Raw genomic sequence first — 12,062 nt, 5'->3', positions numbered from 1 at the left:
AGGCTGCACAGTGGGAGTACCACCTGGAGGTAAACCTTAAAAGGGGGGAATTTTATCAGATAGAGGGATGGAGAAGGGCTAGGGAAAGTCCATTCTAGGCATGACAGGGAAGGGGGGAGCAAGGCACACCATGGGGAAAGAAATGGAAGGCAAGAGAAGGATAGGGAATATAGATCCGGTTTCCATAGAATATGTAAAATGAAGGCAAGTGAAATAAGCTTAGAAGGGACAGCTAGAGGTGGTACAGTGGATAGAACACCAGTCCCGGAGTCAGGAAGACCTGAGTTCAAATGTGGCCTCAGACACTTATTAGCTCTGTGACCCTGGGCAAGTCACTTAACCCTGATTGCCTCTTCCCTCCTAACCCCCCCCCACCAAAAAAAAAAAAGAAAAAAAGAAAACAAAAGAAGCTTAGAAAAATAGACTGGTGCCAGACAGGGGAGCCTTGGATGCTAGGGTAAGGAATTTGTGTGTTGAAAGCTGAATGTATAATATGTAAAGTAATATATGATCTAATATGGTGATGTGATATAATTAATATGACATAATATATCATGTCATGTGATATAATGTAATATAATGTGAGAAGATAAGTCTTTCAGTGGATAGAGCAATAGGCTTGGAATCAGAAAGACTCCCGTTCATGAATTTAAATCTGGTTTCAGATACTTATTAGCTGTGTGACCTTGGGCACATCACTTAACCCTGTTTGCCTCAGTTTCCTCATCTGTAAAATGAGCTGGAGAAGAAAATAGCAAAGCACTCCAGTATCTTTGCCAGGAAAACCCCAAATGGAGTCACAAGGAGTCAGACATGACTAGATGCTAGGCATTGGGGGGCAAGTACAGAGTTTTTAGTAGAAGATTGTGACATGTGGAAGCTTTACTGACATACAAATGTGAAGAATGGATTGGAAAAGGGATAGAGTGATGGCAATTAGGAGACTAATTATAGTCTCTATGGAAGCAAAATGAGGACCTGAACTGGGATTATGGCAGTGGGAAGGAATAGAAGAGAATGTCAGAAATATTACAGAGGTGACTAGACACAGCAACAGACTGATTTCACATGGTAAGAGAGGTAAAGGGCCTAGTCAGCCAGGAGAACTGCGGAAGTGATGGGCCCATTAAGAGAAGTAAAGAAATGAGGGGAGGGGCAGCTTTTGGCAGGGAAGGAGATAAGCAGTTAGTGTTGATTCCTTTCCTTCATAGGCTGTGTTTGAGTGATGGCTGAGATCCTTTCCAATTCTAAAAATTCCGTCATTTTGAGAGCCACTGGTGATGCTAAGGGTGCCTTATTGGGCCTCTAGTATAAGCAGAGACAGAATGTAAGGGAATGGGGAAAAGGACATTGAGAGGAGGAAGCGGGAGGAAAAAACGGGGTTAAAGAAAGAGAAAAGCATGTAGGAATGACCTTTGAGAATGTCCCCAAACTCTCATACTTGGATTACATATCTAGTGTCCGCCAGAACATTGCTATAGTGGGATATGTCAGTATGTTTCTCTAGAATTCTAATACTTTGAAAAGTTAAGACTTGTCTTATTATTTGATTAAGCCAATATACTAGTTTTCAAACAGCTACAACTGAAATTCGGTATAATAGGTAAGGAGGCTTGATTGAACGATTATATAACAACCTCTACTGGCTTAAGTCAAAACAAAGATGGTATTAACACCCTCCTTTCTACTAAAAATACCCAGCTAGAATGTGGGTGGTATCCCTAACATCTAATAAATTGGCCTTTTTTTGTAGAGGAGAGTACTAGAATGGGAATGAGGGAAAGACCTAGACTCAAATTAAGACTCTGACATTAACTATGGGCAAGTCACATGACCTCTCTGATCCTCAGTTTCCTCACTGGAAAAAAAGGGATAACTTTGTTCACAGAGTTGTTGTAATGATCAAATGTGTGTGTAAAACTTTGCAGCTTTTAAGGTGCTTTGTAAATATTGGCAATGGATTGCCTTTACTTGTACTCTCCCTCTTGATGACTTCCACCCACAAACTAAACATAGACGCAGGCACCCACTTAATGTTGTGGTGACTCTGACAGATTTAACATGTTTAAATACCCATTTGGTGTCATGTAGTTGAAATCTGGAGTGAGAGCATTAGCCTCTCCCATCATTACCACTCATTTCATATGCCAATTCTCATGAAACAAAACAAGGTATAGATGGCAACCTGATTTTTCAGCTTGTCTCCCTGTTTTGTTTTGTTTTTTTCCAGGGCTAATTTTGTTTTGCTTCTGTATGTTTTCCAGTCCAGAGAATCTATCCAGCTGAATGATCTAAAGTCAGAGGTGTCACCACGGATTTCAGCAGAGGATCTGATCGACCTGTGTGAGCTGACTGGTACAGGCCATTTTAAAACACCCACCAAGAAAACAAAATCCAGTAAACCCAAGCTGCTGGTGGTTGATATCCGAAACACCGAAGAGTATCCTTTAATCTTGAATGAGGGCTTAAAAGAGAGGAGTGCTGCTTTCCTTAGCATGCCTTCCTTTTCTGTTGAAGGAGTGCATGGCTAGGATAAGAAATGTTTTGCAAATTCTAGAAGGCCCCTTTTGACAATCAAAAGGGTAGAACAGTCTACACTAGCGTCTGTCTGTCTGTCTGTCTGTCTGTCTCTTTCTCCCTCGTTTCTAGGATTCTAATGGTTAGCAAAGTAACCCCCCCCCCCAAAAAAATGTCAGAATAGAAATGCCTTCAGGTACATTTTCATAAAAGTTCTGAAGTAGATCTTTATACTTTGTTCATTCAAGAATACTGGAATGAGAAGCATGCTTCAATTTTGTTTTCAGAGTGCCTATTAATGTTCTAGGGTGAGTGGGAAGGAGGGAAGAAAAGGGAGGCAGGGCCTTCTGGGTCATACAGCACTCAGGAGGAACAGGCCTGCCACGTTTTCCAGAAGATAAGCTTGTTAGCACATGGGATTGCATGCTGTGGGGTAACACTGACCATGCCCTATGCTTTGTTGGAATCAGGTGGGAGCAGAGGGATTTGTGAATAGATAATGAGGCAGCTAATCTCTTGTGATGATCCTGTAAACATTTTGAGAAAATTTTGCCATTTTCATTGGAAAATATAATGGAGTGCTTCTCAAGGCCAGGCCATTTGTCCTAAAGTATATGTGTAAGTTTCCCATGGCTTCTCAGGCAGTTAGTCCTAATGTCAGGGATGGAATGGGAAGTAGCCAGGAAAAAAAAGATCTGACGCCTTTCTATCCAGTATGTCGAAACTGCCTACCTCTTGACTTCCAGGGGATGCAATTTTTTTTTAAACAACATCCCTACTGTTATATTCTAAAAATGAAGCATATGGCTTTGGAGGATCCAAATTACAGGTAAGTAAGCCTTGTTTCTTCCTGATCATCCCTTCTCTTATGTCCCTGTAGTGCATCACCCATTTTTCAGAGGGACAAGTTCAGGCTTGATGTAAAGAGAGACTTATTACCAGTTAGAGTTGTCACAAAGTACCATGGGCTGCCTGGGGATGTAGGGGGGGCTTCCTTGTCATTGATTGCCTTTAAGTGAAGTCTGATGGCCCAGAAGGCTTTAGAAGGAATAGTTTTTTTTCAGGTGTGAGCCCTGGTAAATCGTCTTTGAAGGGTCTTTCCAACTATGAAACTCTGGGTATCTTTTGTGTTTCCATCCCTGTCAATCTTCCCTATTGCCTATAATTATAAGAAAATTGCCAAGCCAAAGTTTTCTGTTAGTTATACAAAGGGAAAGGATAGACCAGTAGAAAGCTGAGGAAAGATGAAAATGCGAAAGTGAGTAATGGGTGTGGAGTTGTTGTTGTTATTGTTGTTTTGTTCTGTGATTTCAGTGGCCTACAATGTTTTACTCATCTACAAATATAGATTTGCAACTCTTCTGCAGTTACTATTCTTGGACGGTTGCATGGGTGCACTGAAAAGTGAGGTGACTTTTCCAGGGCCACATAGCCCAGTGCATGTTCGAAGTGGAATTTGAGTCAAGGATGTCCTAACATGGAGGATGGCCTGTAGTCACTGTCTTATTACCTCTGGAATGGAGGATGCAAGGGAAAAATAAAGAACTTGGGGTAGAAGAAAGGGCCGATGCACATACAGAAGCGTATTTACTCAGTTTCAGAGAAATGCTTACAATCAAAGTTTTATTTTCTTTCCCCCAGCATCCAGTCGATTCATTTAACGATCACTGCCCTCAACAGCAAAATTAAAGTGAGAAGAGAAACAAAAATAATTAAGGAATGGAGGGATCAATTTTTAAGGAAAGCTAAAGGTGTAAAATAAGTCTGCCCTAATGTAATGTCATTTAGGGAAAGCCATAACAAGTTGGTGTCAGAGGGAAGGAAAATGTTTGGAGAACAGGGCCATGGTGAGGAGACCCCAGGAACAGGCTTCTGTGAAAGAAGACTTGGGGGATCTGTTAGACTCAGAATTCTCTTGAAGCTCTATTTCCGTGTTCCTATGATCCCGTGTTAAGTGGCGTGTTCAAGGACACCCAGATAGTGAATATCTGGCAGGACTAGAACTCAGGTCTCCGGACTCTGTTGCTCTTTCTGAGCTGTCTCAGTAACCCCAGGAGTACATAAATGAGTCACCTCTGACGCAGCATCACTATGCCCCTCAGCATTTCACTTTCTCTTTGCTCCTTGGTAGACAGATACCAGCTCTAAGTGTAGAAAATGCAGAGCCCTGAACACTGGGTTGTTGTTTTTTTTTTTCTTTGAGCCCGGGGAGGTGATAGCCAGACTCCACCTTATTCTTTTGTTTTTGCTTTTTTCCATTGAATTCCCAGGTGTAGCACCTAGCCTTTTAAGAGCACAATGAATGCTTTATTGATTGATTGTCATAGATGGACTCCACCTTTTTACCTTCTGTTAAATTGTGAATACTCTTGGGAATGATAACACATTCAGTCTCATTAATCATTTATGCTATCATTCAAATGAATTTGTCTGAACCTTTCCCAAGAAAGTTTTGATAAGAGAAGCAGCAAAGTATTGGAGAGGATGTTGGACTTGGAGCCAGGAAGACTTGGGTTCAAAACCCACTTCAAACACTTCCTGTCTGTGTGACCCTGGACAAGTCCCTTAATGTCTCTGTGCTTTAGTTTTCCCAAATATAAAATGAGGGGGGTCAGATTAGATGGCCTTTGAGGCTCCTTCTGCCTCTAAATCCTAAATTCTTTTGATAAAAAGGAAAAAGAGAGAAGAACACTTAGCACTGGAAGTGGAGTAGAAGAGAGGCTTGTGAAGGGAAGACCAGGGGCACTGACCCACCTCGGGCTTTTGCGTAAGACCCCTCCAGCCTCCAAGTCCTGTGGTCCTCATTGATCCTCATTCTCTCTGTCAGAGCCAAAATACTGTCACTCCCCACTCCTCAGCTCTGACCTCTGCTTTACTAGACATGCACTGAAGTTGGACTGCCCTGGACTGACCTCTAGTTCCAATAAGAGGTGTTCCAGAAGTCTTAGTGAAGTTTTAAGCTATTGAAGCTTGCTAAGTCTGACTTTTGGAACACCTTGTATTTACTCAGAGGGAGCAGCCCTTCCCAGGGTTTATAGATGTGCAAGGAAGCAAATTAGCCTTGTCCTGTGCCGAGGTGTAGAAAGCAGAGATTGCAGGTGAGTCACTGCTCTTTAATTAAGTGGGGGAGGGAAACTCTTATTATGGATTTTTGTATGTGCTTCTTCCCTTAAGCTATGCATTATTTCAACTGTCTTAATCTTTACTGTCTCTTTTTACTATATTTCTTCCACAAATAGTTCAAATCTGATAAGTGTTATTTTTTTTGAGGGGGACTTATCTTAAATCGAGAACGACACAGGGTAAGTTGTAGATTTCTTCCCCCAAACCCAGTGTTTTGACATTGATTAACAGCCCACATAGATTGCTGCTCTGACCCAGAGCTCATAGTAATCTATATTTAGAGCAGGAGGGGGGAATCTGCGGCCTCAAGGCCACATGACCCTGTAGGTCCTCAAGTGTGGCCCTGTGACTGACTGTAAAATGTGGATAATGCTAGTGGCTACCTACCTGCCAGGGTTGTTGTAAGGATTGAATGAGATAATATTTGTAAAGCACCTAGCAGAGTGCCTGTACACAGTAGGTGCTGTGTAAAGGCTAGCTATTATTATGCTATTACATCTGAAGTCATGGAGGTTATTCTTTTCCTTTTCAGCTTTTATTCATTTTTTTCTTGGGTTTCCATCCTGCTGCAAGATTGGTTCCTGGTCATTGAGATTTCAGAAGCTGTCTCATCTCACATTAAGTTTAACTGTCAAACTATATATTCTAAAGGGAAATGGGGCTGTGGATATGGTAGTAAAATATTTTCTGGTTGCTCTATTGCTTTGAGGTTGTGTTAGTGCATGGCATAATAGACAATTTCTTCACTGGCAGCTCACTATATGAATTAAATCATAGAAACTTCACCCCAAAAAAAGTTATTTTGAAATAGCCTTTAACTTGAGAATTATATTAGGTCTTCCTCGGTCATGTTCTGGCTTCATACTCAAAGACGCCTCCCATGATAGAGCATGTCATTAGGAAGGTTCCAATTTTGAAGGTCTTCCCTTCCCAGATTGATATTTTTGTGATGGTAAATTAGAACGTCTTTTGTCTCAGTTCTTACCTAGCTCTTAGTCATGAAATGCGTGTGGCCTCAGACAAACTGAGGCCTGGGAAAGACCTTAATTTAGAAAGGCCAAGGTCACCCACTGCATCCTCACCAGTCGTCTTACCGCTGGACTTCTGTGACTCTGGAGGAGAGAGGTTAATGACTTTGTGTCTTTGCCCAGCTCTGCCTCACTTAAATTCAGTTAACACAAAAGTCAAGATGCCACCCTTGTGTTGTCATTGGTCCTCCTTGAAAGCAAAGGGACAATAGCAGCAGCAGCAGCTAGAAAGAGGGCAAAGATTTCCAAATGTGTTAAATGTGTCACCTCTCTACAGATAGTAGCCAGAGGGAAATGGGATTCAGCCTGTTCAAATTCTCTCCCTCCCTTTCAGTCTTTTTGTTTTTGCAGGGAAAGACCATTCTTAGAAAGAACATAGTAATCCCAATACATACCCAGAAAGGGCAAAATTGATTTCAGTAAAACAAACTGTTCATTTATCTAAACACATGCATTAGCTCAATTTTATTCATAATGATGCTTAGAGTATAGTTTGTTCCCCCCCTGTAAAATATTCAAATGGATGTGGATTTTGAGCAGTTTTAGAAAATAAATAATTTGTTGTAAATTGTTAAATTATTTTGTATCTAATATGTAATCAGTGTATAGAAAGGCAAGATGTCGTTACAAGATGGAATTGTAAAAAGATCAAATTGTTTGATCTTTTTGTTTCATGTATCCTTAGGCAGAATTTCGCTTATTCAAACAAGACCAAATTACAATTTCTATTTCCCTGCTCAGAATTCAGAAAAGTCAAGGAAAGGAAAAGGCTTATTGCACATTAGCACTATTTATTTGTTTATTGTTATTGGGTCGTTTCAGACTCTTTGTGACCCCGTTTGGGGTTTTCTTGGCAGAGATACTGGAGTGGTTTGCCATTTCCTTCTCCAGCTCATTTTACAGATGAGGAAACTGAGGTAAACAGAGTTACTATGCCACCTAGCTGCCCGCAGTAGTACTTAGTACTACTATGTAATATCCTAGCTTGACTATAAATGAGACCATCTCTTGGCTTCACACTTCCCCAGAATATATGCAATGCCATGCCATGCCATGCCATGCAATGCAGACAAACCTCATTGTGATACTTCCAGTATTGTTTTATTCTTGATCTTTTTGTTGTTTAAATATCAGTTGACAATAGAGGAAAGTATGGTTAGGGTTGGAGAAGAACTTAGAGCATCAGAATGTAATCAAACTTACTGAAAAGTCTTTTGAGGAACATCTGCATAGAAATTATACATTTAACCAAATTTGGAAATACTTTCCTTCTTTCTAATATATGTAGCTTTGGATTCTTAAAAATGATGGCTATTCTGTAACAGGTGCTTCTAAGTGAGAAAGTCTGGGAAGACATAACTTCTCAAGTTAAAGGCTACTTCATTCAAAATTATCCTCTCTCATTTCACCTTCTTTTTGAGGGGTTATCTCACATTTTCCACATATTCAATTACCATCTCTATGTAGATGACTCTCTAATCTGTATAATCCGACCCAATCTAATTCTACTTCTGAAATCCGGTCCCTCATCATTAATTACTTATTGGATAGCTCCAGTTTGGATGGAATGTCCCATTAGCATCCCAAGCTCAATACATCCACAACAAAACTTATGTTCTCCCTAACCCCACCTTTCCTCCAAATTTCCTTGTTTCTGTTGAAGAAAACATCGTCCTCCCAGTCACTCAACTGTGTAACTTCCCCAATCATTTGCCATGTCTGTATATCTATGTGTGTAGGGGCAGCTACATGGTACGGTGGGTAGACTCTTCTTCCTGAGTTCAAATCCAGCCTCAGACAGTTAGTAGCCTCTCCAGTATCTCTCCCAAGAAAACCCCAGATGGAGTCACAGAGAGTCAAACGTGACTAAAAATGACTGAACAGCACCACATATGTACATAATTAATAATAAATCATTATAATTAATAATAAATGTGTGTTGAGTTGATAGTTTTCACTTTCCTTTGAGAAAAGTTTTATCTCTGCTAGGAGATCGGGAACTGCTACATTCGGTAACCACTTTGGGCCTCCATAGTCATAGTGATTGGAAGGGGTTGGTTGAGAATAGACTCTAATTTTAAAGATGAGGCAGCCTACCTAGTCGTACTCTAATATCACTGCTAAAATTGTATTTAAATTTGAGTTTTTATAGAGTCAATTTAAGTACTTCAAAATTGTGTGTAAATCTTGAAATGATCTCTGAGCCCTCAAAGCTATTGCACTTTCTGCCTGGAGTCAATTAACTGGTGAAATGATAGTGGGGGCTGATTTTTATTCACTGAATTGGCAACATCAGCCAGTGTTTTGACTTTGTATAGACAGAGCCAGTCAAAATGCAGCGTCTTGTTTTTTAACTTATCTCCTTTTTAGCATATTTTGGGGGCAGAATTGAAAGGTTTGTCTCTCCATCTACAAACTGAGATAATTATAAAGATTTTAATCCATTTATGTCCCTTTGTTTTAAGCTTTCCACAATATTATCTAAATACTTCTATTCTGATACATTCTAAGTAAAACTCTCTAAAATTCCTGTATTTTTTTTAAATATATTCTCTCATCAATCTTCATAGACTAACTCTTGGTCCTTGCCAAGTAACTCCATGTAATTATAATTAAACTTTGGGATTTGTAGGAGTTTTCCAAGTTGTTTGATAAAAAGTGGCTGTATGTTTGGTTATAGTGTGGTCTTGAAATAGTTCCACTTTCCTTAGGCCAAAATTTCTATTTTCTTTAGGGTAGAAGAAAAGAAACTCTCCGCACTCATCATCGCTCTTCCCCAAGTAAATTAATTTTGAATTGTGCTCCTAAAGTCAGGTCCCAAATTTCATATTCTTCCTGTATCATTTTCATTGTTTTGCTTTTCTTTTTTACTGGTCATTTCAATAGGAAAAGTTTGTCTGTCGTAATTTTCCAATATTTATGTAAGTAAAGCAGTCCTTTAGCTTTTTTTATAAGTGGGATGTTTTAAAAGCACGTTCATAAATTGAGAGCTGGAAAAGACAGAACCAGCACCAAAACTCATGTTCTCTGATGCCGAATCCAACACCCTATTATACTATAATGCTTCCCTAGCTTCCTGTCATCACTTTAATCTGCCTCTATCAAATAATTTGAAATTATTGTAAATAGTCACCCAGTTTCAAAGCCTTAAAATCATCTTTGATCTCCCCTTTTCTGACAACCATCACAGTGCACAAGTCATGTGAATTATAGCCAGAGGTGAATTAGAGCCAGCTTGAACCAACTCACAAGAGCCAATTGTTAAATTTTCAGTATAAACATTTACGCCTTAGAAATCACTCCAGAAGAGGATTTGGTTTATTGCTTTGTAGATTGTCTTGACTTAAAGTGGTGAAGAAAATGTATTAAACTTGAAAATACATACTTTTTTTTTTTGGAGAGCCAGTTGTTAAAACATTTATCCAGCATGCCACCAAATTTGTACTTATTACAAAATTATATGGAATGAAACTAAGAAACTTTAGAGGTCATCTGGTTCATCTCTCGTTCTGAGGTAGATGAACCTTTTCTATAATATCCTTGACAAAAATCCTTTATATAACATTCCCACTCTCTCCTCTGCTTGAAATTCTCGGTGATGGGAGCATGAGGCAGTCCATTCTACTCTTATACCACTCTGATTATTAGGAATTTCTTCAAAAGCTTCCTTCCTTCTAAGGGAAGGGCCACACAGAATAACAGTATCTTCTGAATGACAGCCTTTAAAATACTCGAGGACAGCTCTTACATCTTCCCCACGATTCCTCTTCTCCAAGATAAACATCCCCCTTGGCTTTGACTGATCTTCATCAGTTACCAAGTATAACTGATTCCACCTCCACAGACTCTCTTATTTTCCCCTGATTGGCAAGCTTATCTTGCCAATATATCCCTTCTAAAATATGACACCCAAAACTGTACACAATACAGCTGATATAGTCCAACCATGGGACTTACAACCTCCCTTGTTTTGGGGCATGATGTTTCTATTAACACAGGCAAAGATCACATTAGTTTTTCAGTCATGTCAAAGTGGTGATTCTTGTAGACTTCCCAGTTCATTGAAAACCCCAAGTCCTCTTCACATGAACTATTTTCCAATTACCTCTCTCTCACTGTATGCATGCAGTTGATTTTTTTTAAACCAAAGTGTAAGACTTTGCATTTATTTTTAGTAAACTTTATCTTACTGAATGCAGCCAGTCACTTCTTTTGAAATCTGATCCTGCCATCAGTATATTAATTATCCCTCCTAGCTTCTTGTCACACACACACGTGATAAGCATACTATAAACATGTATTGAGTTCGGTTGAACAAGGTAGCTTTAATAGGCTGCTTCAACATTAAGTGGAAAGTCCTTGCTGCCCCGAAAAGAATCTGCAGTCTCAATGGTAGATTTTTGGTTTAATTTAAGTGAAAATTAAGTGAAATTTTTTTTAAATTTAAAATTCAAGGAAAATGAAGTGAAAAGTGCGGCTGTACAAAAGGGCTTCATGGGGAGTAGGTTCCTCATCAGTGGAGTTCTTCAGATAGAAGCCCATTATACGGACTGCCACCATTTTCTTCCCTCTCATTCCTTTACCTCTTGTAGTTTGGTTTTGTGCCCCAAGACTCAAATTAATTGCCAAATCCAGTGACCTTTTCTCCGTCTTCATCCTTCTTGATCTCCCTGACGAAACTCTTGACTGCCCGCGTCTCCTGAACACTCTTTTCTCCCCAGGTCTTCATGATGCTGTATTATTCCGGCAGCTTTCCTTTGCCAGATTGTTGTCCGTATCCTGCTCTTCTTCCTCCCTGCCCTGCCCCCGTGCTTGGATGTATGGCAGAACTCTGTCCTAGACCTTCATCTGTGAAAAGGTGATTTAGGCTCTGAGGAGTTGTATTCTTCAGTAATTCTAAATATTTAGCAGTTGGAGTTTCCTGGAATTTATGTTTTGTGTGGTCTGATTGATGTAAATGTTGATCCAGTCTCTAAACAGAAACCCTTTGGAGGAGACTCATTCTCATTTGGTTGAAGTCAGATCTACTGTTCTACACCCTTAGTCCTAAATGTGACTAGTCTTACTTTGGTCTGTAACCGTTGGAAATGACCCGAAGGACCTAAGCTTCTAAAGTCATAGGAGGTAGATAAGGCCAGATTTCTTGCATGCCCATTTCTAAAAACTTCACATTATAGATTGCTTGTGCTGAGTTGTTTTGTGTGTTGTCTCCTCCCTTAGACTCTGAACTCCCTGAGGGCAATCACTGTCTTTAGTCTTTGTACCTCCACTGGCTAATACAGTCTGATGTATAGTAGATGCTTAATATGCTACCTGACTGACTGATTTTTGGTTGGAGTGGTGTCAAGTTGAATTTGGAATTGAAACCTTATCTAGTATTGACCCAGAGAGTTT

The 12,062-nt window shown here is 39.8% G+C and overlaps 1 protein-coding gene across 2 annotated transcripts in view; it reads left to right on the top strand.

The window, feature by feature from the left end:
- Positions 1-12,062, top strand: part of TBCK (TBC1 domain containing kinase) — a 256,604-nt gene that overhangs the window by 213,699 nt on the left and 30,843 nt on the right. For both annotated transcript variants that reach the window (XM_027837556.1, XM_027837554.1), the window contains exon 24: positions 2,265-2,440. In XM_027837556.1, coding sequence (XP_027693357.1) covers positions 2,265-2,440 — 176 coding nt within the window. The remainder of the gene's footprint in view (positions 1-2,264; positions 2,441-12,062) is intronic.

The sequence above is a fragment of the Vombatus ursinus genome, unplaced genomic scaffold (assembly GCF_900497805.2).
Source record: "Vombatus ursinus unplaced genomic scaffold, bare-nosed wombat genome assembly UNPS02014821.1, whole genome shotgun sequence".
NCBI classification, from domain to species: Eukaryota; Metazoa; Chordata; class Mammalia; order Diprotodontia; family Vombatidae; genus Vombatus; species Vombatus ursinus.
The sequence above is the reverse complement of the archived record's forward strand: the minus strand, read 5'-3'. Positions and strand labels throughout refer to the sequence as shown.